The sequence below is a fragment of the Scyliorhinus canicula genome, chromosome 5 (genome assembly GCF_902713615.1).
Source record: "Scyliorhinus canicula chromosome 5, sScyCan1.1, whole genome shotgun sequence".
In the NCBI taxonomy this organism is placed as follows: Eukaryota; Metazoa; Chordata; class Chondrichthyes; order Carcharhiniformes; family Scyliorhinidae; genus Scyliorhinus; species Scyliorhinus canicula.
Genome location: NC_052150.1, coordinates 51,480,181 through 51,507,185, shown reverse-complemented (window position 1 = coordinate 51,507,185; position 27,005 = coordinate 51,480,181). Strand labels below are relative to the sequence as shown.

At 46.8% G+C, this 27,005-nt stretch overlaps 2 protein-coding genes across 8 annotated transcripts in view; one reads left to right on the top strand and one right to left on the bottom strand.

The window, feature by feature from the left end:
- dtnbp1a (dystrobrevin binding protein 1a) overlaps positions 1-22,791 on the top strand; it is a 335,730-nt gene extending 312,939 nt beyond the window's left edge. For all 3 annotated transcript variants that reach the window (XM_038797049.1, XM_038797048.1, XM_038797047.1), the window contains one exon: positions 22,127-22,791. In XM_038797049.1, the coding sequence (XP_038652977.1) occupies positions 22,127-22,347 (221 nt within the window). In that variant the 3' untranslated portion in view covers positions 22,348-22,791. The remainder of the gene's footprint in view (positions 1-22,126) is intronic.
- A 665-nt stretch (positions 22,792-23,456) lies between these two features.
- Positions 23,457-27,005, bottom strand: part of jarid2b (jumonji, AT rich interactive domain 2b) — a 536,459-nt gene continuing 532,910 nt past the window's right edge. For 4 of the 5 annotated variants that reach the window (XM_038797042.1, XM_038797041.1, XM_038797046.1 and 1 more), the window contains one exon: positions 23,457-25,323. In XM_038797042.1, coding sequence (XP_038652970.1) covers positions 25,150-25,323 — 174 coding nt within the window. In that variant the 3' untranslated portion in view covers positions 23,457-25,149. The remainder of the gene's footprint in view (positions 25,324-27,005) is intronic. The other variant, XM_038797044.1, reaches the window with a different exon arrangement.

Genomic DNA, 27,005 nt, shown 5'->3' with positions numbered 1-27,005 from the left:
TACATACTGTGTCAGGAAACCCTCCTGCACACACAGGACAAAAACGGACCCATCTAAAGTACTCTAACTATAGTGTTTCCAGTCAATATTTGGAAAGTTAAAGTCCCCCATAACAACTACCCTGTTACTTTCGCTCCTATCCAGAATCATCTTTGCAATCCTTTCCTCTACATCTCTGGAACTTTTCGGAGACCTATAGAAAACCCCCAACAGGGTGACCTCTCCTTTCCTGTTTCTAACTTCAGCCCATACTACCTCAGTAGACGAATCCTCATCAAACGTCCTTTCTGCCACCGTATTACTGTCCTTGACTAACAATTCCACCCCTCCCCCTCTTTTACCACCTTCCCTGAGCTTACTGAAATATCTAAACCCCGGAACCTGCAACAACAATTACTGTCCCTGCTCTATCCATGTCTCCGAAATGGCCACAACATCGAAGTCCCAGGTACCAACCCATGCCGCAAGTTTACCCACCTTATTCCGGATGCTTCTGCCATTGAAGTAGACACACTTTAAACCACCTTCCTGCCTGCCGGTACACTCCCGCAACTTTGAAACCTTACTCATGACCTCACTACTCTCAATCTCCTGTATACTGGAGGTATAATTCAGGTTCCCAATCCCCTGCTGAATTAATTTAAACCCTCCCGAAGAGCATTAGCAAATCCCCACCCCCCCCCCCCCCCCCCAATGATATTGGTACCCCTCTGGTCCAGGTGTAGACCATCCCGTTGCAGAGGTCCCACCTACCCCAGAATGAGCCCCAATTATCCAGGTATCTGAAACCCTCCGTCCTGCACCACCCCTGTAGCCACGTGTGTAGTGATCCTCACTTGAGTGTGTACAGAAGGCGCTGATGGGAATTGGAAATACCACCAGGGGGCAGCACGGGGACGTATAAGAGTGACGCTGAAGGCCCTCCCCCTCACTTTGGCTGAACAGACGGTGAGAAGAACAGGGACGGAAGTTAGCTCAGGGCTGCTAGTGTGGTCAGGCCTAGTTGCAGAGCATAGAAAAGTGTAACCTTTACAAGTGCAGTTCTGTAAGTAAGAGCTCACACAATAATTTAAGTTGTGTAGCACAATAAACCTTCCTTCAACTACTGGACGACTTCTAGCATTCTTTCCAGTAACATAACAGGGTACAGGAGTGGCTTATTTGAACAGCACTAGATAGATCAGGTTAGAGACCAGAAAGAACCAACGGAACCAGCAAAAGCAACAGGCCGGCCGCCCGACTGTGGAAGACTTCGCAGCATTTTGATTCCAGACAACCTACTGAAGCGATGGATCGCACGCTACTTCCAAGGATACTAAAAACTACCGGTAATTTAAATAGTAACTGGAAAATGTTCAAACAGCAGCTTCAGATATACATGGCAGCCATGGACTTAAATGCAGCTACGGATGATAGAAAAATTGGACTATTACTCTCATCGGCAGGCCAGCAGGCGATAGACATTTATAACTATTTTACGTATGGTGATACTGAAGATAAAACTAAATATCAAGTGAAAGTGGCAAAATTTGATGACCACTGTAAATCTCAATCAAATGAAATCGTGGAACGATTCAACCTGGGTAACCGATTCCAAAAAAACGAGGAGACTATCTCCAATTTTGTCACAGATCTCCGCTTGCTAGCACAAGGCTGCAACTATGCTGATGTAACAGGCTCGATCATCAGGGATCAATTAATCTATGGTCTTTCCGACGAAAAACTAAGGGAATCATTAATGCTGCAAAATGACTTAACACTAAAAACCACGATAGCAAAATGCTTACAACAGGAGCAGAAAAATCAGCAGTACCTAGAGCTTCTTGAAAAACAAAACATGGAGAAAACCCACCACGAGGCAGACGTAAGAATGGTGGCCTCTCCTCACAGGCCTTCTCTTCCGGTGGCTGGTGCCCATAATGGCACATCTGCGCATGCGCGCAATCCAGACAGACGCGACCCTGGAAGGACCCGGTACGTGCATGTGCATTACCCACAATACCGGCCCCAGTATGAAAATCGCGCTGCGCATGCGTGAACGCTACAAACGCATGACGTCACGGACATCATGACGTGGCACCGCCCATTTAAAAGGGCAATGTACTGATTTGAACAAGAACATTCGCAGGGAACACTACCCTATCCCCAAGCGAGAGGAGATAACGAGCGAAATGGCACAAGCTCGCATATTTACCAAACTTGATGCCTCACAGGGCTTCTGGCAAATGCAACTCGATGATTCCAGCCGACTGCTGTGTACCTTCAACACGCTGTTTGGACGGTACTGTTATAATCGGATGCCCTTCGGGATTACATCTGCATCCAAAATATTTCACCGAATAATGGAGCAGATGACAGAAGGCATTGAAGACGTCCGTGTCTATGTTGATGACATCATAATATGGTCAATGACAGAGGAAGACCACATTGCTAGGTTAAAACAAGTCTTCCAAAGAATCAACCACTTTGGGCTGAAGCTCAACCAGGCCAAGTGCACCTTTGCACGGTCCTCTCTGACCCTACCGGGTGACACAATATCAAAGCACGGGGTGAAGCCGGATGCTGAGAAGATCGCAGCAATTCAGAGCATGCAGCGGCCACATGACAAGAAAGCGGTGCTCAGGTTCCTGGAATTCATCAACTTCCTAGGTAAGTTCATACCGAACCTAGCAGCACGAATGACGGCATTAAGGCAAGTGATAAGGAAGGACACGGAGTTTGCCTGGACTCAACATCACCAAGATGACTAGGATGATCTGAGACACTAATTGATGACAGCTCCAACGCTGGCATTTTTTGACCTGGCCAAACCTACAAAGATCTCCACCGATGCCAGTCAACATGGAATTGGTGCGGTGCTACTGCAACAGAACGACCAGTCGGACTGGGTCCCAGTGGCTTACGCTTCTCGAGCGATGACCGCCACAGAGTGCAGGTACGCACAGATAGAGAAGGAGTGCCTGGGGTTGATCACAGGCGTGACCAAATTCCACCACTATGTGTACGGTCTCCCCACATTTCTCGTGGAAACTGATCATAGGCCGCTGGTAAACATCATCAACAAAGGTCTCAATGATATGACTCCGCGCCTACAACGCATAATGATGAAGTTGCGGAGGTACGACTTCACGCTGGTCTACACCCCTGGTAAGGACCTAATAAGAGCTGACACCTTATCCGAGCCATTGAACATAGAACATTACAGCGCAGTACAGGCCCTTCGGCCCACGATGTTGCACTGTCCTGTGAAACCCTTCTAAAGTCCCTCTACACTATTCCCTTATCGTCCATATGCCTATCCAATTACCATTTGAATGCGTTTACTGTTGGCAAGTCCACTACTGTTGCAGGCAGGGCATTCCACGCCCTTACTACTCTCTGAGTAAAGAACCTACCTCTGACATCTGTCCTATATCTATCTCCCCTCAATTTAAAGCTATGTCCCCTCGTGCTGGACATCACCATCCGAGGAAAAAGGCTCTCGATGTCCACCTTATCTAATCCTCTGATCATTTTATATGCCTCAATTAAGTCCCCTCTTAACCTTCTTCTCTCTAACGAAAACAGCCTCAAGTCCTTCAGCCTTTCCTCATATGATCTTCCCTCCATACCAGGCAACATTCTTGTAAATCTCCTCTGTACCCTTTCCAATGCTTCCACATCCTTCCTATAATGTGGCGACCAGAACTGCACACAATACTCCAAATGTGGCCGCACCAGAGTTTTGTACAACTGCAACATGACCACATGGCTCCGAAACTCAATTCCTCTACCAGTAAAAGCTAACACACCGTACGCCTTCTTAACAACCCTCTCAACCTGGGTGGCAACTTTCAGGGATCTCTGGACATGGACACCGAGATCTCTCTGCTCGTCCACACTACCAAGAATCTTACCATTAGCCCAGTACTCTGCCTTCCTGTTATTCCTTACAAAATGAATCACCTCACACTTTTCTGCATTAAACTCCATTTGCCACCTGTCAGCCCAGCTCTGCAGCTTATCTATGTCCCTCTGTAACTTGTAACATCCTTCTGCACTGTCCACAACTCCACCGACTTTAGTGTCATCTGCAAATTTACTCACCCATCCAGGTCATTTATAAAAATGATAAAAAGCAACGGCACCAAAACAGATCCTTGTGGCACACCACTAGTAACTGGACACCAGTCACAGCATTTCCCATCAAACACCACTCTTTGTCTGCTATCAGCTAGCCAATTTCTGATCCAAACTGCTAAATCACCCTGCATCCCATGCCTCTGTATTTTCTGCAATAGCCTACCGTGGGGAACCTTATCAAACGCTTTTACTGAAATCCATATACACTGACGCTGACAATCCGCCTCCGGCTTCCATTAATGATGTGGAAGCTCATTCACAGTGGTGCAGGGAGACACTCCCAGCAACAGACGAGAGGCTGCAGCAAATTTGTCAGGCGACACGGGAAGATGCCACCCTCCTTCAAGTCATGCACAACTTTCAGCATAGCAGGCCAAGAGGGTGGTGCCCACAGTTTCAAAACATCCAAACTGAACTGTCCATGGTGGATGGCATCATACTGCGGAATGACAGAATCGTCATCCCACTGGGGCCCGGGCAGACATGCTCCGCAGGATTCACGAGGGGCACCTTGGTGCCGGAAAATGCAAAAGGAGAGCACGACAATCCGTTTATTGGCCTGGGATAAACAAGGACATAACGAAGATGGTGCTCACATGTGACACGTGTCAAAGACATCGACTGGCACAATGCAAGGAGGCACTGCAACAGCATGAGATGGCGACGTCACCGTGGGACAAAGTTGGCATAGACTTGTTTGACTCCATGGGCCGAAACTATGTTCTGCTCATCGATTACTACTCCAACTTTCCGGAAGTACTGAAACTCCCGGATCTCACAGCGGCGTCAGTCATCAAGGCCTGCAAAGAAACCTTCTCCAGGCATGGCATCCCACAGACGGTCATGTCCGACAATGGTCCTTGCTTTGCCAGCTGGGAGTGGTTGGAATTCACAAAACAGTACAATTTTAAGCATGTGACGTCGAGTCTACACTTTCCTCAATCGAATGGCAGGGTGGAGAAAGGTGTCCACATTATTAAACAACTAATCAGCAAGGCTGCTGACTCAAAGTCCGACATACACTTGGCCCTCTTGTCATACCATTCGTCGCCTTTGAGCTCTGAGCTATCACCGGCTCAAATGCTCTTCAATAGAGATGTGCGGACAACGCTACCGGCGTTACACTTCGCCAATCCCGATCACTCGCCAGTCCTGGACAAGATGCGTCACCAACGTCAGGTACAAAAGCAGCACTATGACCGGCAGGCAATAATACTGCATCCGTTAGCAATCAACGACATGGTGAGGTTGCGACGCCCTCACTGAGGGTGGGGGTTGGTCTAATATAGCGACGGTTCTCCGCCAAATATCGCCACGATCTTGCGTTGTGAAGTCTGACGATGGAACACTGTTTTGACGCAATTTCCGAGACCTGCTAAAGGTTATTCCTCGTCAACCTGCATTTCCAACATTAGATCTGCAGGACCATGTCATGCAACATCCTGGAACTCCAGCAGCGGGTGTCCGCATGGGCGTAAAAGACTCTGGATCTCCATGCCCACTCAGGAGGTCTACCCGGATCAGACGTGCACCCAGCCCTCTGAACTTGTGAACATGGACTGACGCTATCATTGCTCTGCTCTGTCTTTGTATATAAAACTGTGTTTGAATTTGTGTTTAGTTACGGCTCTGCAACTATGAAAAAAAAAAGTGAAAAGGGGGGATGTAGTGATCCTCACTTGATGTGTACAGAAGGGGCTGATGGGAAATGGAAATACCACCAAGGGGCAGCACGGGGACGTATAAGAGTGACGCCGAAGGCCCTCCCCGTCACTTTGGCTAAACAGACGGCTAAACAGACGGTGAGGAGAACAGGGGCGGAAGTGAGCTGAGGGCTGCTAGTGTGGTCAGGCCTAGTTGCAGAGCATAGAGAAGTGTAACCTTTACAAGTGCAGTTCTGTAAGTAAGAGCTCACGCAATCATTTAAGTTGTGTAGCACAATAAACCTTCCTTCAACTACTGGACAACTGCTGCGGGGGCAGCAGGGTAGCATGGTGGTTAGCATAAATGCTTCACAGCTCCAGGGTCCCAGGTTCGATTCCCGGCTGGGTCACTGTCTGTGCGGAGTCTGCACGTCCTCCCCCTGTGTGCGTGGGTTTCCTCCGGGTGCTCCGGTTTCCTCCCACAGTCCAAAAGATGTGCGGGTTAGGTGGATTGGCCATGCTAAATCGCCCGTAGTGTGCTAATAAAAGTGAGGTTAAGGGGGGGGGGGGGGTTTGTTGGGTTACGGGTATAGGGTGGATACGTGGGTTTGAGTGGGGTGTTCATGGCTCGGCACAACATTGAGGGCCGAAGGGCCTGTTCTGTGCTGTACTGTTCTATGGACGACTTCTAGCATTCTTTCCAGTAACATAACAATGTGTTCAACTGCGCTCTCTTCCTATTCCTCGTCTCGCTAGCACGTGGCACGGGTAACAACCCAGAGATAATAACTCTGTTTATTTTCCAATGGTTAAGATTTGGAATACACTGACTGATCAGGTGGTGAATAAAATTTCAATTGTTTTCTTCAAAATGGAATTTGTTAAATACTTGGAAGGAGAAAACAGTGCAAGAATTTGAAGAAATAATTGGAGGATGGAGGAGTGAGATTCACTGGATTGCAGACACAGAATGAGCTCGCCATTGATTCAGTTGGATGACATGGATCAATTCAGTGAGAATAACATGGAATCTACTGTGTGGCAATAGGCTGTTCAACACAATGATGCCAGTGTTTATACTTCACAAGACCTTCTTCTCACCCAGCCTACCCATGGATGACACTATTTCTGCCTTCCTCATGTCTGCTTAAAGACTCGGCACTGCCATACATACTTATATTTTATACAGCTAGCTGTGTGACTGGCGCACAAACAAGAAGAGCAGTCAGTCACCCCTGCAGTTCTCTTGACAAGGTAGATGTGGAAAGAATGATTCCTCCTGTGGGTGAGTCCAGAACTAGGGGGCAGTGTTTTAAAATTAGTGGTCGCCCTTTTAGTTGTGCCAAAGCTGCTTGGGGCGAAGTAGGGTCCACCTCATCATTCTGGATGAGTCTGAAAGAATTGTCGCAGTGCCAATGTTTCGTGTCGAGGTTGGAGGTGGTAGGGGGCAATCCATAGTCGTCGGCGGTGGGTCTGGATCAGGGGCTTTTATGTACGTGGTCTCAAAGAGGTCGCTGGAATCTTGTTCGGAGTCGCTGGGGGTGGGGCCTGGTGCAAGAGTGTAATCGTGTCGCGGTGCTATGGGCTGTCGCTATCGCTGCCGTGCTGGTTGAATGAAGGGCGAGGCGGAGTCGTACCTCTGGGGGTGGAGTCGCAGTAGTGTCTGAGGATGGGTTGGACTGGTTGGGGGAGGGTAGGAATAGGTCATCCATGGCGGGGCATGTTCATCTGCAAGTGCGACGTGGTGTGAGTGGTTGTTCTGTGTGCCATAAGCCTTAAGCTGGTTTATGTGAAACCATCCAGACTTGCCGTTGGGGAGGTGATCTTGTATACAGAGGGGCTGACTTTATCAGAAATGGAGTACGGTCCTGCAAATTTGGGGGAGAGGAATGAGCTGGGGTTGTATAGGTATAGCATAACCTGCTGCCCCACTACAAATTCTGTGGCGTGTACTGTTTTTTCGAAACAAACATTACTTTGTTTCTTTCGTGTCCCAAGCATAACAGCTGCGGCGAGCTGGGCTGCTTTAACATTTTCGATAATCTGCTGTACTGCATTCTCATGCGTGAGGACGGTGACTGCGGGGCTGGCCAAATCAAGCCGTAACAAGTATTCTGTCCCCTTCATGGGTCATCCAGTCATGAGGGTGTGAGGGGTGTATCCTGTCAATGTGGATACCGTGTTCCTTATGAACATTAGTGCAAAGGGGAGCACCATTTTCCTTAGGGTTGCTTTGAGAGTCCTATTCATTCTGCCTACTATCCCGCTTGATTGGGGGTGATATGCAATGTGGAATTTTTGTCTGATTCCGAAAATTGTGAGGATGGTTTTCATCACTCATCCTGTGAAATGTGAGCCTTGATCGGACTCTATGCTGCGTGGAAGTCCCCAGCTTGTAAAAATGTGCTGGGTGAGGATCTTGGCTGTCGCTTTAGCCGTGTTCGTTCTGGATGGAAAAGCTTCCCCCCTTTTTGTGAAGGTGTCGATGACCACCAACACATAGATAGATAGAACAGTACAGCACAGAACAGGCCCCTCGGCCCTCGATGCCGCGCCAAGCAATGATCACCCCACTCAAACCCACGTATCCACCCTATACCCGTAACCCAACAACCCCCCCCCCCCCCCCAACCCCACCCTTAAGGACACTACGGGCAATTTAGCATGGCCAATCCACCTAACCCGCACATCTTTGGACTGTGGGAGGAAACCGGAGCACCCGGAAGAAACCCACGCACACACGGGGAGGACGTGCAGACTCCGCACAGCCCAGCCTTAAAACCATTCTTGCAGGGGGGTAGGAGTCCTATATAATTAATCTGCAAATTCGTCCAGGGGCCATTAACGGGGCGGGTGTGACTAAGCTGACCTTGCCTATCTGTCCGGATTGTTCTCGGCGCAGATTAAACAGTTTTCAATGTAGTGCGTTACATTGGCTTTTAAATCGGGCCACCAGCAGAGAGGTCTGAGGTGGGTGAGGGTTGCTTCTATGCCCTGATGCCCATGGTTGTCATGGAATTGGCAAATAATTTGGTTTCTGTCCTGTGTGGGGACCACATAAATGCCTTCTTTTAAAATTATACCGTCATGTGTCGTCAACGTGTTCTTGTATTTGTCGTAGGGGGCTGGGAAGTTGCCTTTTAAAACTTCCCTCAGCTGCTCATCTTTTTGGGCCTGAGCTAAACCCTGAATGTTGGTCTGTGAGACCTGGACCGCGTGTACTGGGGCACTCTCGGGGTGGATTCCAAAAGTGACCGTGTCTGGAACCTGCCTTTGCTAGGGCGTTTGCCTTAACATTACTGGGGGGAGGGGGGAACGATAGTGGCTACGAACTTTAATAATACCATATTTCCGATCCTTAGCTGTCCTTAGAATATGCTGGAGTAATGGGGCTGAGGGTAGGGGTTTTCCATCTGCGCAAACAAAACCTCTAGCTTCCCACAGGGGTAGGAATTCCGTTAAATTATTACAGACATATAGACTGTCGGAATATATGTCGGCTGGGGTCGGGAACGAGTCGGGGTGCTCTACAATGTATGCTACGGCTGCTAGTTCTGCTGCCTGTGAGCCTAGATGTCCAGGCAATTTCAAAGATATCTCCTCTAACGCGCGTCCTCTACATATATGCCACAATCGGTAAACCTTTTACCGTTCAAAACTGTGGAGGAGCCATCCACATTTTCCTTAGGGGTGCATCTATGTCGCTGAGCTGGGGTCTGTGGGGTGTAGTGCCTGGTTTCGGGGGAGCTGACATTGGTACAAAGAGTCCTGTGTTGTGTTTGGTGGTGATGATTTCACATTCATGTGGGGTGCCTGCGCAATGTAAATTGTCGGCGAGGAAGGTTTGTGTTTTTGTCCTCTTTACTGTAATGCCCCGCCCTTGTAAGAGAAGGGTCCATCGGGCGGCGTGACTTTGGCTGACCGTGCTGTCCTTTAGTCTACCATCTAGGAGAAGTTGGGTTGGGGTGTGCTCTGTTAAAATGGTGATGGGGTTTAGTCCTGTTATGGAGGCAAAGTATTGAACCGTCCAAAAAACTGCGAGCTGGTGCCTTTCGCAGGCAGAAAATCCTTGCTCTACTGGATCAAGTACTCGTGAGGCGTATGCCACGGGGCCTGAACGATCATGTCTTTCTTGGAGGAGCATGGCCAAAAGGGTTCGGTCGGTGGTTGCAACTTCAATTGCGTATGGGGAGAGTGGATCGGCGAACTGTAATGCTGAGGGCTCGTTTTAATGCATCCACGGCATCTGTGTGCTGTGGAAGCCATTCCCAAGGTGCTTGCTTCTTTAGGAGTTCGGAGAGGGGCGCTGCCTTTGTGGCAAAACCGTCGATGTGATTCCTACAGTAGCCAACCAGTCCTAAAAATGACCGGAGGGCTGTGACGTTATGGGGCAAGGGTAATTTGACAATGGATGTGATGCGTTTCTGCTCGATCTCGCGTTTGCCATGGGTGATCACTGTGCCTAAGTAAATCACTCTTTCCTGAAGAATCTGGGACGGTTTGGGGTTCACTTTACATCCAATTTGTTGAAGGAGTCCTAATAATTCGTTGAGAAGCAAAATGTGCTATTTCTTAGTGTCTGTCTGTGGAAGCAAGTCGTCTACATACTGGACAAGGCAATGGGGTCGGGAAAATTTGGCTAATCCATTCGTCAGCTGTCGGTGGAAAATGGAGGGGGAGTTGTGGAAGCCTTGTGGTAGGCACGTCCACGTGTATTGCTGTCGCTGGAAGGTGCAAGCAAATTTATATTGGCACGCTTTATCCAGTGGAATGGACCAAAAGCCGTTGCTAATGTTCAAAACTGAAAAAGATTTTGACGGTAGTCCCTGCTTTAGCATTGTCTCGGGGCTCGTGGCTACGGAGGGGGCTGCTACTGGGGTTACTTTGTTTAGTTCCCGATAATTGATGGTCAGTCGCCATGATCCATCGGGTTTCCTGACGGGCCAAATTGGGGCGTTGTTTGTTGAGGCTACACGGAGTACGCCTTGGTCAAGCAAACTCTGGATAACCTTTGAGATTTCTCCCTCTGCTTCTTGGGGTAAACTGTACTGCTTTTGGGGTTTGGGGTCGGGACTTGTAATGTTCACTAAGCCAGCGATCTTGCCACAGTCGTGCTTGTGCTGTGCAAAAGCTGCTTTGTGTCGCTGCAAAACGTCCCTAACTTCTCTGTCCTGGCTAATGGCTCGAGGGTCGAACCAGAAGTCTACTGCGCTAATTATATGTGCGTAGTCTCCAACTGTGAGCGCGGTGGGGGCTCGTGCTGCCTTTGCCATTCTCCACACACATTTGTTTACGGGGTCGAACGATAAATTGTGGGAGCTCATAAAATCTATACCTAAAATGTGATCAGTTGTCTAGGGTAGATCGACTCGAACTACAAGGTGTTTGGTTTTAATGTTCTCTATCTGAATCGCTACAGGGGCTGTAATGTGTCTGATGCTCGATCAATGACTCCAGAAGCGAGATTGGATGACAATTGAAAGCTTTATTGGACTAGATGTTTCCCCCAGCAGCGCAGGTACAGAATGCAGCAGCTGGGGAGACACAGACTCTTGTACTCCGTCTTTCTGGGCGGAACCAGCAGGCAGGCTTCACCAATGATCTTACTGTCTCGGGTACCTCCCACACCAATGGTCTTACAGCCTCAACCTGGGTACCGTAATACCCCTAATACCGACTACCACATTCACCCCCTATTAACAAAAAGAGTCCGGCGGGGGTGGTGGTCTTGCGTTATACAGTGGTAGAGGTTGTGATTATGGTGGTACCCGCTGGTGGTATAGTGTTTTGCCTTGTTACATGTCACAACTATTTACAGTATTTATTTACATGTACATATAAAAATGAAGCAATTAGTCGATCGGGGGCCCTGGTCGTCCTCTGTGAACGTCACAGTTTCGGCGGTGATGTAGGCGCCGGCTCGGGTATCCGTGACTCCGGGGGCGTGACTTCGGTTTCCTCGGTAGCTTCATCACCCCTAGATGGGACCAGTGGGGGAACTGATCAACCTGGGACGGGGGCGGTTGTGGGGTGCACCGGTGGAGGAAAGGTGGGGGGGGGGATCCAGCGGGCGTCAGGTCCCGCAAGGGAGACCGTATCTTGGAGGCCGTCGGGGTAAGCCCCGTAGCCGTACTGAGGGTTAGCGTGAAGGGGGAGGACCCTTACGACCAATGGGTCCGACTTGTGAGCCCGCACCTGTTTGCGGAACATGATGGGTCCAAGAGCTGCCAGCCAGGTTGGGAGCGAGATCCTGGAGGAGGACTTCCTAGGGAAGACAAGGAGACGTTCATGAGGTGTTTCGTTTGTCGTGGTACGCAGCAGTGATCGGATGGGAGTGCATTGGGGAGGACCTCCTGCCAGTGGGAGACCGGGAGATTTCCCTCTCTACCTGCCCGTTTCCCCGGGGGTTATAACTGGTCGTCCTGCTCGAGGCAATGCCCTTGCTGAGCAGGAATTGACGCAGTTCGTCGCTCATGAAGGAGGACCCCCTATCGCTGTATATGTAGGAGGGGAAACTGAACAGTGCAAAGATACTGTGGAGGGCTTTTATGACGGTGGCTGCGGTCATGTCGGGGCAGGGGATGGGAACTGGGAGTACTGGAAGAATCGAGTGACCCCGGGTGGCAGAGGTTCTCATGGAGGGCCCAGAGTCGGTGCACTTGTGCGTTGGCACATGTGCCGCGGGATAGGGCATCAGGAGGCTCGTTTAGCTTTCCGGGAAGATACAAGATCTCATAGTTGTAGGTGGAGAGCTCGATCCTCCACTGGAAGATCTTATCGTTCTTTCTCTTGCCCCGCTGTGCATTATCGAACATGAAAGCAACCGACCGTTGGTCAGTGAGGAGCGTGAATCTCCTGCCGGCCAGGTAATGTCTTCTGTGCCGCACAGCTTCTACTATGGCCTGGGCCTCCTTTTCAACGGAGGTATGACGGATTTCTGAAGCATGGAGGGTGCGTGAGAAGAAGGCCATGGGCCTGCCCGCTTGGTTGAGGGTGGCCGCCAGAGCTACGTCGGACGTGTCGATCTCGACTTGGAATGGAAGGGATTCGTCGATTGCGTGCATTGTGGCCTTTGCGATGTCCGCTTTTATGCGGCTGAAGGCCTGGCGGGCCTCCGCTGACAGGGGAACAACCGTGGATTGGATTAGTGGGCGGGCCTTGTCCGCATAATTGGGGGGACACTGGGCGTAATATGAAAAATATCCCAAGCAGCGTTTCAGGGCCTTGGAACAGTTGGGACGGGAAACTCCATGAGGGGGCTCATGCGTTCGGGATCTGGGCCTATGACACCATCATGCACTACGTAGCCGAGGATGGCTAGACGGTCGGTGCTGAACACGCATTTGTCCTTGTTGTTGGTGAATTTAAGGATTTTTCCGGTATGGAGGAATGTTCGGAGGTTGGTGTCGTGGTCTGCTGGTCGTGGCCGCAGATAGTGGCATTGTCGAGGTACGGAAACATGGTCCGCAAACCGTACCGGTCAACCATTCGGTCCATCTCCCGTTGGAAGACCAAGACTCCATTTGTGACACTGAAGGGAAACCTCAGGATGTGGTAGAGACCCCGGAGACGGCGGTGACCGCCCGGGCCTGGCATACCGCCACGAAATGGCCCATTTTTGCCGCACCCTTTGCAGGTGGAGGAGCGGGCCGGGCAGCGCTGCCGGGGGTGCTTGGCTTGCCCACAAAAATAACAGCGGGGCCCCCCGGGGTTGCCTGGTAGCCGCGCGGCACAAGCTTGTGGGGGGATGGAGGATGCATCGAGGTCGGCCGCGGGCAGGTTCCACGCTGCCCAAGGGGCTGCTGTGCGGTCGGGGACGTCCGCGCGGGTGTTTCGGGAGGCCACATCCAGGGAGCTAGCAAGGGCCCTTGCCTCCTTGAGGCCTAGTGTCTCTTTCTCGTGCAGCCGGTGACGGATTTGGGAGGACAGCATACCTGCAATGAATGCGTCCCAGATTAAAAGTTCTGTGTGGTTGCTGGTTGAAACTTGCGGGCAGTCACAGTTCCTACCTAGTACCAGAAGCGCACGGTGGAATTCATCCAGCGATTCCCCCGGGATTTGTCACCTTGTCGCTAGCAGATATCGGGCGTAGACATGGTTTACTGGGCGAATGTAGTGTCCTTTCAACATAACATAACAGAAGAACTAGGAGCAGGAGTAGGCCATCTGGCCCCTCGAGCCTGCTCCGCCATTCAATGAGGTTATGGCTGATCTTTTGTGGACTCAGCTCCACTTTCTGGCCCGAACACCATAACCCTTAATCCCTTTATTCTTCAAAACACTATCTATCTTTACCTTAAAAACATGTAATAAAGGAGCCTCAACTGCTTCACTGGGCAAGGAATTCCATAGATTCACAACCCTTTGGGTGAAGAAGTTCCTCCTAAACTCAGTCCTAAATCTACTTCCCCTTATTTTGAGGCTATGCCTCCTAGTTCTGCTTTCACCCACCAGTGGAAACAACCTGCCCGCATCTATCCTATCTATTCCCTTCATAATTTTATATGTTTCTATAAGATCCCCCCTCATCCTTCTAAATTCCAACGAGTACAGTCCCAGTCTGCTCAAACTCTCCTCGTAATCCAACCCCTTCAGCTCTGGGATTAACCTAGTGAATCTCCTCTGCACACCCTCCAGTGCCAGTACGTCCTTTCTCAAGTAAGGAGACCAAAACTGAACACAATACTCCAGGTGTGGCCTCACTAACACCTTGTACAAATGCAGCATAACCTCCCTAGTCTTAAACTCCATCCCTCTAGCAATGAAGGACAAAATTCAATTTGCCTTCTTAATCACCTGTTGCACCTGTAAACCAACTTTCTGTGACACATGCACTAGCACACCCAGGTCTCTCTGCACAGCAGCATGCTTTAATATTTTATCATTTAAATAATAATCCCTTTTGCTGTTATTCCTACCAAAATGGATAATCTCACATTTGTCAACATTGTATTCCATCTGCCAGACCCTAGCCCATTCACTTAACCTATCCAAATCCCTCTGCAGACTTCCAGTATCCTCTGCACTTTTCGCTTTACCACTCATCTTAGTGTCGTCTGCAAACTTGGACACATTTCTCTTGGTCCCCAACTCCAAATCATCTATGTAAATTGTGAACAATTGTGGGCCCAACACTGATCCCTGAGGGACACCACTAGCTACTGATTGCCAACCAGAGAAACACCCATTAATCCCCACTCTTTTCTTTCTATTAATTAACCAATCCTCTATCCATGCCACTACTTTACCCTTAATGCCATGCATCTTTATTTCATGCAGCAACGTTTTGTGTGGCACCTTGTCAAAGGCTTTCTGGAAATCCAGATATACCACATCCATTGGCTCCCCATTATCTACTGCACTGGTAATGGCCTCAAAAAATTCCACTAAATTAGTTGGGCACGACCTGCCCTTTATGAACCCATGCTGAGTCCGCCCAATGGGACAATTTCTATCCAGATGCCTCGCTATTTCTTCCTTGATGGTAGATTCCAGCATCTTCCCTACTTCCGAAGTTAAGCTCACTGGCCTATAATTTCCTGCTCTCTGCCTACCTCCTTTTTTAAACAATGGTGTCACATTTGCTAATTTCCAATCCACCAGGACCACCCCAGAGTCTAGTGAATTTTGGTAAATCATCACTAGTGCATCTGCAATTTCCCTAGCCATCTCTTTTAGCACTCTGGGATGCATTCCATCAGGGCCAGGAGACTTGTCTACCTTTAGCCCCATTAGCTTGCCCATCACTCCCTCCTTAGTGATAACAATCCTCTCAAGGTCCTCACCTGTCATAGCCTCATTTCTATCAGTCATTGGCATGTTATTTGTGTCTTCCACTGTGAAGACCGACCCAAAAAACCTGTTCAGTTCCTCAGCCATTTCCTCATTTCCCATTATTAAAACTCCCTTCTCATCCTCTAAAGGACCAATATTTACCTTAGCCACTCTTTTTTGTTTTATATATTTGTAAAAACTTTTACTGTCTGTTTTTATATTCTGAGCAAGTTTACTCTCATACTCTATCTTACTCTTTATAGCTTTTTTAGTAGCTTTCTGTTGCCCCCTGAAGATTTTCCAGTCCTCTCGTCTCCCACCAATCTTTGCCACTTTGTATGCTTTTTCCTTCAATTTGATACTCTCCCTTATTTCCTTAGATATCCACGGTCGATTTTCCCTCTTTCTCCCGTCCTTCCTTTTTGTTGGTATAAACCTTTGCTGAACACTGTGAAAAATCGCTTGGATGGTTCTCCACTGTTCCTCAACTGTTCCACCATAAAGTCTTTGCTCCCAGTCTACCGTAGCTAGTTCTTCTCTCATCCCATTGTAATCTCCTTTGTTTAAACACAAAACACTAGTATTTGATTTTACCTTCTCACCCTCTATCTGCATTTTAAATTCCACCATATTGTGATCGCTCCTTCCGAGAGGATCCCTAACTATGAGATCATGAATCAATCCTGTCTCATTACACAGGACAAAGATCTAGGACCACGTGTTCCCTCGTAGGTTCTATTACATACTGTTCTAGGAAACTATCGCGGATACATTCTATAAACTCCTCCACAAGGTTGCCTTGACCGACCTGGTTAAACCAATCGACATGTACATTAAAATCCCCCATGATAACTGCTGTACCATTTCTACATGCATCAGTTATTTATTTGTTTAATGCCTGTCCCACCATAACATTACTATTTGGTGGCCTATAGACTATTCCTATCAGTGAATTTTTTGCCTTACTATTCCTGATTTCCACCCAAATGGATTCCACCTTATCCTCCATAGCACTGATGTCATCCCAACAGGGCCATCGCGGCCTTGAAATTGTCTGCATCCTCGATGAGGGTGTAGATTCCTGGGCTCACCCTCGAGTGGAAAACTTGTATCTTCTGGTCCTCCGTGGGTGTAGTCGTAGCTGTCCTGAGGTACGCATTGAAGCACGTCAGTCAGTGTTTGAAGGTTGCCGCTGAGTTTGTCGCGTGGGGGCTGAGTTGCAGACACTCCGGCTTGAGTCGGCGCTCGATTCTTTAAAATCTAGTCCAATAATTGATGCTCGATCAATTACTCCACAAGTGAGATTGGAGACAATTGAAGGCTTTATTGGACTAGATGTTTCCCCCAGCAGCGCAGGTACAGCATGAAGCAGCTGGGGAGACACAGACTCTTATACTCCGTCTTTCTGGGCGGAACCAGCAGGCAGGCTTCATCAATGATCTTGCTGTCTCAGGTACCTCCCACACCAATGGTTTTACAGCCTCAACCTGGGTACCGTAATACCCCTAATACCGACTACCACAGTGTCCCTGTTATAAGTGCCCTGTAAAACCGCTGAGAGTAATGGTGTCTGTGGTGGGCCATTTGTCTCGCTGAAACATTGTGGAGGAATTGAGCCTGTCCCAAAGAAATTCTACGGGGTGTCCCCGGACTGTGCCTGCCACTACTGGTCTTCCGGACTTGTCCCAAAGGGTGTAGCAGACCCAAGTTGGGGAGTCCGAAAACCGTCAATCGGTGCCGTTCATATCTGCGTTGTCGGAACGGGAGCTAATACTATCAATTGGCTTGGCCCTATTCTTATTCAGGGTGCCTGCCTGCCTGCTGGTTTGCTGCTGTTTCTGGGGCGCATTGCACCCTTGTGCGTAATGTCCTAATTGTCCGCAATTGTAACATTCGTGGAATTTAGGCTGCTGTGGGCTGTTTCTTCCCTCATTTACCCATGCGGGGTTCTGATGTGTCCTAACTGGATGCATGTTAGCATCTGCCTGCTCTTCGTCTGTTTTACCGTAAGCTGATTTTCCCTGAATGGACTGTTCCCAAGCTCGGGACAATCTCTTTAGTACCCATTTCTCAATGTGGGCCTCTTCTGAGGGGTTGTAATTTGCGCAAGCTTTCTCTCCTGCTTCAGTCGCGTGAGAGACTAGGATTCAAGTCCATTTGGCCACATTATCTGGGGTCAAATGGGCGTGGGCTAACTCTCCGAATACCGCTGTGAAGTGAATCCACAGGCGTCCAGCAAACGCTGTGGGGTGCTCTGTCTTTTTCTGCCTACATTTATTTAGGTCTTCTACGGGGTCTCCCTTATTGTAGCTGATCGCGTCTAGGATCGCTGCATGCATTTCTTGGAGGGTGCCTCCTCCTGCATTTTGTGGATCGGGAAGGGCTGCCACGACTGAAGGGTCAAGGCTCAAAACTGTGAGCTTCACTTGCTCCTTTTCATCCAGGCCATACATGGTCGCCTGTTGTTTTACTCTTGCAAAATAATGGTGTGGGTCCGCTGTGGGTAGGAACGGTGTTATCTTATCACACGCGTCCCTTAATTGAGTGACGGTTAATGGGGTGGTGTACAGAATACCGGGGTCTCCGTCTGCTGTGGCCCTGTGCTGTGTGGTGACAGGGTTCATAGGATTGTGCTCTGCCTGTGCAGTCGGGGGTGGGGATGCTTTTCTTTTCTGTGGTTTGTCCTGAGTACATGTGCCATGTACATATCTATAGGCAGTCTCATTTAACTCCTGCCAATCGGGGGCATTTTCTTGGTCTAACTGGGGTCCAAATGTATTCTGGAATCCATTTTGTACAGAAAACAGGGATTGCAGGTCTGCAATTTGCTTTCGGCATTTAGCGTGGTCTACCAAGCTCTGCCTTTATTCCGTCGTGGAACTGTGGAGTGCTTGTAGGGCTGCTTTTAAATCGTTACATTATTTCTTTAATTGCTCGACTTGGTGTTCTGTTACTTCTCGTACCAACACCGCACGTTGCATGTCTTGGTAGGCCTTATATTGCGACTGAAAGCTGCTTAAATGGGCGAGACAAGATTGGTGTGCCCGTTTGACATCAGACATCTTCTTGTCCTTCGCCGCTAACTGTTCTCTCAGTTCCTTGTTTGCTTTCTCATACTCCCTCACGTCTCCCTCACTATCCTTATCTCTCTCTTCAATCTCTCTGCGGAGCGTCCTCAGGACCTCCTCTGTGCCTCGCAATTCTGCCAAGCAGGACACGATTGCCATCAGCTTACGAGCTTTCTCTAAGCTCTTCTTATGAATCTCTGTCAGGTTCTCCCACCAAGTATGCCCTATACTTTCGGGGCCTGGTTCGCCATTCACACAAAATTCACTCCAAAGGGGCCATCCTTTCACTTTGAGATATTTTCTAATTTGCTCTTCCCATACGGGACACTGTCCTACTCTACTGGTCGCTGCGATCTCAAATCCCTGGGGGTTCATAAGGCATTCCATTGCCTTCATTGCCATTTCTACTGCTGTCTCTGGGTTTCTACCAAATTTGGAACAGGGTGGAATAAAGTGGTGATATAAACACGGGTACGGCTTACGCTATTTTCCAGCCTACAAAACTCCCAACAGTTTTACGCAACAAAATCTATCGAGATTACCGTATAACCCTTGTTAGTACGCATGCAAATAACACATTTCCGAATCTTGGTGGTTTGATCGATATTGGTCTTGCGCTTGTGGTTTTTCTTTTTCCAATTGGATTTCTAATTCAAATTTGGGTTCACTCAGAGTGACAAAGCCACTTCTAGGTCGAGTCCCATCTGGGCCGCCAGTAATGTTGCTCTGTTTACTTGCTATAAATATGGCTGTCAATATGGTCGCCTTCCTTAATCCTAATTATGTTTACTTTAGAGTTGCCAGGTTTCTCTCGATACCGCCACACGGTTCAAACCGAATACCGATCAAAGAGCCAATAGACCAGTTAGTTAGTTCAAAGTCAATACTATTTATTTACACACACAGTAAGATCGACTCATGCACAACAGTACTACAAACTAAACTATCTCTAATGCTAACACCTATACTTAACTTCGGGTGCCCCCTTAGTCAGAGGAATAATGGCCGTTGTTCGGATCTGAGGCTGTTGGGTTCGAAGAGGTGACAGGAGAACAGCTAAGGTCGTCCATCTGGTAGCGAGCGTTGACCTTGAACTTACTTGCTTCTGGTGATACTGATGGATGGGTGTCTCAGCTTGAGAGCCAAATCTAAGCGAATCTCTTGGGGTGTTCCTTCTTATACTTGGAGGGGCTTTGTGCCATTTTAGGCGGGCCTTAAACTTGGTCCCAATTAATTGTGCAGCTTCTTGATCATTGTCATCGATCTAAACCAATAAAGGGGTGGGTGCCCTGATGGCTGGGTGTGTACTAGGTGGCCATTGGCCTTGCTTTGTTTGTGTCTTTCAGTTGTGTTAAAATCACTCTGTGCGTATTCAGGACCCTGACCTTCCCGTTGCCTGCCATTTTAACACAAGACCCTGCTCCCATGCCCATATGCCTGTCCTTGGCCTGCTGCAATGTTCCAGTGAAGCTCAGCGCAAACTAGAGGAACAACATCTCAGGAGAAATACAAGATGTAATTGGAGATGTGGTCCTCTTCGAAGTCACAATTTGAACAAGCGCTCCAGGGGTCACAAAGAGGACCTTCTGCAGCCAACTTCCTTTAAGATATTATTAAATGTCGAAGACGTTGCAGTTTAATCAGCCTCACCCCAAATACGGAGCAGTAAAAGACTGAATTAATGCATCATCAATTTTTGTCCCTTGACTGGAAAGCCAGTCTAAAGAGTCAGATTTATTTGATAATAGTTTTCCAGCACAGTAGATTTTGGCTGAATCTTTTGTTATGATGGTAAGAAGTCTTACAACACCAGGTTAAAGTCCAACAGGTTTGTTTCGAATCACTCGCTTTCGGAGAACTGCTCCTTCCTCAGGTGAATGAAGAGATGGGTTCCAGAAACATTTATGTAGACAAAGTCAAAGATGCAATTCGATACTTTGAATGTGAGTCTTTGCAGGTAATTAAGTTTGCAGGTCCAGACGGAGCAACTGGAGAGAGGGATAATCACAGGTTAGCTCCAATGGAGAGTCTGCACGTTCTCCCCGTATCTGTGGGTTTCTTCCAGGTGCTCACATAGTTTCCTCCCACAAGTCTCGAAAGATGTGCTTGTTAGGTGAATTGGACCCGAACTGGCGGCAGACTGTGGTAAATAGGGTATTTTCACAGTAACTTCATTCCAGTTTTAACGTAAGCCTACTTGTGACACTTGGATCTGGGTCTTAAAGCCCTCACCTCACCAAACTCAAAATCAAGGGTGCTTGGGTTATCCTGTTATCATGGCGACCCTTGCCTTTAAGGTACAGGCAGAATCGGGGGGGGGAACTAAAATGTCAGCAGATGCAGTATTCCGGGGGGGGGGTTGATGTTGTTGTATGGTTGAGGTGCGTGAAGATCATTGTTTATGTTACTGTTCTAAAAATTTTCAAATACCTCAATAAAATATATTTTAAAAAGCAGGCAGATTGACGATCGCAGACTCGTGTAAACTTGGTTTTTAGCGGACATTTTTACAGATAGAATTTACAGTGCAGAGTAGGCCATTCGGCCCATCGAGTCTTCTCTAAGGATCCCGATCAATAAGTTTAAGAGCAGAAACTTGTAGCCAAGTTCTGCACACGTGTACAGCCTCAACTGGGACCTTGGATTCATGTTGCAATCATTCACCCCCACCATCTGTCCTGGGCTTGCAAAATCGTACCAACTGTCCTGGCTTGAGACAGTTCACACCTTTAACCTGTGATTATCCCTCCCCAGTTGCTCTGTCTGGACCTGTAAACTTAATTACCTGCAAAGACTCCCATTCAAAGTTTCGTCTTGCATCTTTGACTTTGTCGATTATAAATGTTTCTGGAACCCACCCCTTCATTCACCTGAGGAAGGAGCAGTGCTCTAACAGCTAGTGATTTGAAACAAACCTGTTCTAAGGAGAACAACGGCAATTTCTTTATGTAACCAAATCCTTTATTCCTGGTAACATTCGTGTAAATTTCCTCCACGTTAAGTGAGGTACATAATACCTCATAATACCCTAGGGGCCTAACCAGTATTTAGGATGGCTAATTAGTTGATCGAAAAATAATGTGTATAATTGTGATGACCATACAAATAAAACAATCACAATTCAGGGCATAGCTATGGACAGATTGTACAATTATGACAATAATATATTGCAAATCTCCTTAGTTCATTTGTCAGGTTGAGTTCGTTGAATTTCCAATCATTTACATACCATGGGTTGGCTGTGTTGTAGTCTATTCATTCTGTATCTTATTGTAGTGGTGTCAAACCTGATTTGCCTTCTAACAAATATTTTTCCAAGCGCTAATTAATTTTCACCTAATTCAAGGTTGACCAGGTTGTAAAATGCTGGGTTTAACCCTCTCCTTTGAACAGTGTTCAGCAGAGGAACCAAGAGCTTGTCACCCACATAATAGTGACAACTGAAATAAAACTTTCCTCAGTTGAGCACAGCCTCTCATTCTTAACAATTGGTGAAATTTTATTTTCTTCTTTCCATAGGGTCTGAGCCATATCAAAGCGAAATAACTCTGCAAGTGCCAAGCCAAGCTGAGCTAAGATTGAAATTATCTTCTCTTTCCTCCGCTGCTGATGATGCCACCCACAGTGTGAGTGAAGATGACACTCCGCTGGTCCAGTCCGATGAAGAGGAAGTTCAAATAGATACCAGTCTGGTCACAAATTCAGATCTAAAAGAGAATGCTGACAGTGACTCTCAGTAAAGTGTAGGATTATTTGAAACAGTTTGTCAACATTTAACTGTTAGAAAATTTAAGGATCCATTATGTGAAAGATATGTAATGTGATCCTTTTACTTTTTCAATGTGTTATTCAGTGTGGCTGCAGATTAAGTGATAATTGTACATACACATGCTGTAGTAAGTTATAATTGATTACCCATTACTTCAAATATAGAAGTACATTTCTCAGGCTTGACTAATGAACCTTCCCCCACCCCCACACTATATTGTCCACATTTCTATGCACAGCACTTACTGAATCAATAGGTTGTCTTATTCTATCAACATGGTATGGTGTGCACAGAAGGATCCTTTAAATGTAAATTTGCTTATTTGTTTTCACTAATACAAATAGATTTAAATCAGAGCTATCTTACTGAAAGTTGTGCACTTTGACATTGATTAATAAAAAGATTTTTACAATGCTACTGCCTCGCTACCATTTAGTTCATTTAAGCTGCCAGTTTGAAAAATATATTTAAAAAAATTTTTTTTCCCGTTTCCCATCATTGACTGACAGGCCATAGGCACTCAATGCAAAGTGTGTGGTGGTGGGTGGGGAAATAAAGAGAGAGACAGTGAGCCCTGCTGGTTTACTCAGTGAAGGCAGGGGTAAAATTAATTAAATGAGCATATATGGCACTGTTGCTTCACAGCACCAGGCTCAATTCCCGGCTTGGGTCACTGTCTGTGGGAGTCTGCACAGTGTCCCCATGTCTGTGTGGGTTTCCTCCCAAGTCCTGAAAGATGTGCTTGTTCTGAATTCTCCCTCAGTGCATCCAGAGAGTGGCGACTAGCAGATTTTCACGACTACTTCATTGCAGTGTGCAAGTCTCTTATGACACTAAAGATTATTATACAAGCTACCACAATAATCATGGTGTTTAAAAAACATCATAACTGTACTGGTAGCCAGTAAGAATCAATGCCTTCCTATGTGCACACAGTGCAGAATAAAAAGTCTTGTCTTAATGTTGAAGACCCAGACTGTTTAGCAATAATATATTAACACAACTGCCACTGAATTTAGTGTACTTGATCAATGTCTTTAATATGAACAGTTAAAATGGTAATAATTCAACTTCACAGGAAACTGCTCAAAAGTTTTATTAAACTTTTAAGTACAAACCTGAAAAGTAAAAAAAAACTTGCAATTACAACGTGAACTCTTTCCGCACAGAAAGGAAAGGTGCAGAGCAGATCTAATAAATTAAATGTCAATCAGTAAGCAATAGTCAAATATGTCTGCTCTCAAAGAAACAAAAAAAAAATACATAGTAAGGCCATTAAAAACTGGACAACCACATTTGAAAAACACTTGAAATCAGTTATGTTGTTAAATACTCCAAAGCAGTTGTCTTCTGCAGCAACAACAACTAACAACTGGGGAAAAAATAAAATGACTTCTTGACAGTCACCACTGGAAAGCTCAGTGCAACATGGGTAGCTACAATTAATGTTGCATTTTCAGCAATGAAAACTAGTTATAATGAACAACGTTTCCCTTTTCTTTTAATAAAATACACTGAAAGGGGCAACAGCTACACCATTATTTGTTCAGTGATGTAAGCAGCACTTAAATGTTACAAGAAACCCTGTAAGCATCCAAAACCGATGAAGAAACTGAAACATAAGGCTTTTCTTCATCTCTTGTTTCTCCCCCCCACCCCGCCCCCACAAAAGGCTCAAGTATTTAAAACAATTTACAGGCATATATACAAAGTTTATTTTTGTTGTTTTCTTTTTTCTTTTTTAATCTTTATTTTTTTACAAATATGGAAAGTAAAACACAAATAGAAATGAAGGAGATGCATTTTCACATTTCACAAAGAAATATGCACATCCTCTAGTGGCTCTCCATTGTGACCATCTCACCAATGAACTGAACATTAATGCTGATTCAAAAAGGAAGGATGGAGAAGGAACACAGAGATGAAAGTGGAATTAAAATGGAATGTTACAAAGATTGCACATCTACAAAGGCGAAGCAGGGGAACCCTGCTTCAATAATTTGATAAAGGATACCATTGTAGGCTTTTTGATAAATGATTGACAGCACCAAAAACTTTATGAATTTGCTAATGAAAGTCAGGCACAATTTTCTCCAGCCAGGCAGCCTTATTATTACAGATGCATAGTGATGTGCTGGTAAGGAGAAAAATATCACCTTTACTTTACTTTCAAAATTACCATTTTTATACTTTGTAAACCAGATCAAGTATCAGCTGCCATGACTCTAAAAACAATAGTACAATTTTCTAAATAGAAAAGCAAATTTTTCAGCTTACACTTAACCAAAAACATAAACTTAGCCAAACTGAAGCAGTTTCTTTCAAGTTTTACCTCCCCGACCCCGTCCTCCAAAAAGCTGCTCGCATGACTGAAATTGCAAGATAAAACACACAGCACTTAACTTCAACCTAGTTCAAACGGGTTCAAAACATCCCACCTGTTCACAGTAACAAAAAAAATCAAACTCAAGAGGTTTGCTTCAGCCAAAAGGGCAAATGCAAACTTGGATTACTGTTCAGCCCTTTGACTTGGTTTTTAAACAGTGAATGAAAACACTACTACTGCATTCCAAGGAATACTGCCAATCGCAGCGTCTGGTGTTCCTAACAAAAATAAGCCAACATTTTAATGCTAAAAACAAACTGCTTTTTTTTTCTAAAAACAAAACAGAAGTCATCTTTAGAGCTAGTGCAAAGACAGCTTGCATTCTTTCTAGCAAGTACTCACAAATTATAGTACAAAAAGAACAATTGAGTACAAGACTTGGCAACTTCATGGGGAACTTGTAGCACTTCTGGACAAGGACGAAAGTCTAGTTGCTGGCACATCAATGGTCGCTCGCTTTCGAGGCCCTCTTTTCAGTGCGGGCTTGCTGGTACTTGTATTGTTGTTGCTGTTAGTTGCTGCTTTTCCACTGATTTGATTGACTAAGTTGCTTATCTGATCCTGTAATGTTAAATTTTTAAAATATTTTTATAGCACATCAAAAAACAGCTAACGTTTCATGAAATAGAATGAAAATCTGTCAAATTGAGGAAATCATAATCCAGCTCACAGCTGTAAAAGTAAACTGCGGCTAATTCAGTGCCAATGGTGTCACTTCAACAGACAAGATAATGGAATTGAAAAAATATAACGCTGATCATCTGAGTTGGGGTTGAGTTGTGAAAGCATTTTATTAGTCTTTATTTTAAATTGAAGTCAGGTTCCAAGGACATGGGAGGAGGTGCAAAGTAATCTCTAAAGGCTCCCCCTCACCTTTGGCAGTGTGATGTGAAACCCAGATGATTTTAACTGCAAAGCAGAAATTTAGGCAGCAGAAGACTCAACCATTGCAGAAAGCAAGTTGGAGGAAGGCACCTGTGGGAAGAGATACCAAAGCTTTCTTTGTAGGGCACAGGAACTGCTTCATTCTTCATCTCGTGAGAAAGTCACAACATTTTAAGTTTTTTTTAATAAACATTTTATTGAGGTATTTATGGTTTTCTAACAACAGAACATATAAACATAGTGAAAAAGCCATCTTCCTCCCTCACAGGTCCCACCTTTTCTAGCCTCCTACTCTACACTAAACTACCCCCACGAGCCCCGCCTTCTGCTGACCGTTAATTTTCCCGAAAGAAGTCGACAAACGGCTGCCATCTCCGGACGAACCATAACATGACCTCTCAAGGCAAACTTGATTTTCTCCAGACAGAGAAAGCTAGCCATGTCAGTTAGCCAAGTCTCCGACTTCGGGGGCTTTGAGTCCCTCCAAGCCAATAATATCCATCCAGGGAAGCTGCCAGGGAAGCAAAGGCCAGAACGTCCGCCTCTTTCTCCTCGATTCCCAGGTCTTCCGACACTCCAAAAATCGCCACTTCTGGACACGGCACCACCTTGTTTTCAATACTTTGGACATGACCTCTGCAAACCCCTGCCAGAATCCCCTAAGCTTCGGGCATGCCCAGAATATATGCACATGGTTCGCTGGTCCTCCTGCACACCTTCCACTCCAAAGAACCTGCTCATCCAGGCCAATGTCATGTGGCCCGGTGAACAACCTTAAATTGTATCAGGCACATGTTGTGGATGTGTTGACTCTGCTCAACGCATCCGCCCAGAGACCGTCCTCTATCTCTCCACCTAACTCCTCTTCCCAGTTGTGTTTCAGCTCCTCGGTCTGTTTCCTCTGACCCCATAAGCTCCTTATAAATGTCCAAAACACTCCCTTCTCCCACTCTGGAAACTATCCTATCCTGTATCCCCTCTTGGTGGTAGGAGCGGGAAGTCTGAGACCTGCCTGCGTAGGAACACTCGTGCCTGCAGGTACCTAAATTCATTCCCTCCCACCAATTCAAATTTCTCCTCCAACTCCCTCAGGCTTGGAAAGCTCCCTTCTATGAACATATCGCCCATTCTCTCGGTCCCTGCTCTTTGCAACCTCCAGAACCCTCCATCTAACCTCCCCGGCAAACCAGTGATTATTGCAAATTGGGGACCAGACCGATGCTCCCCCTTCTGCTCCCACATACTCCCCCATTGCCCCCAGATTCTCAGGGCCACCACCACGGTGCTGGTGGAGTAGCATGCCGGCGAGAACGGCAGAGGCGCCGTTACCGATGCCCCCAAACTAGTGCCCTTACAAG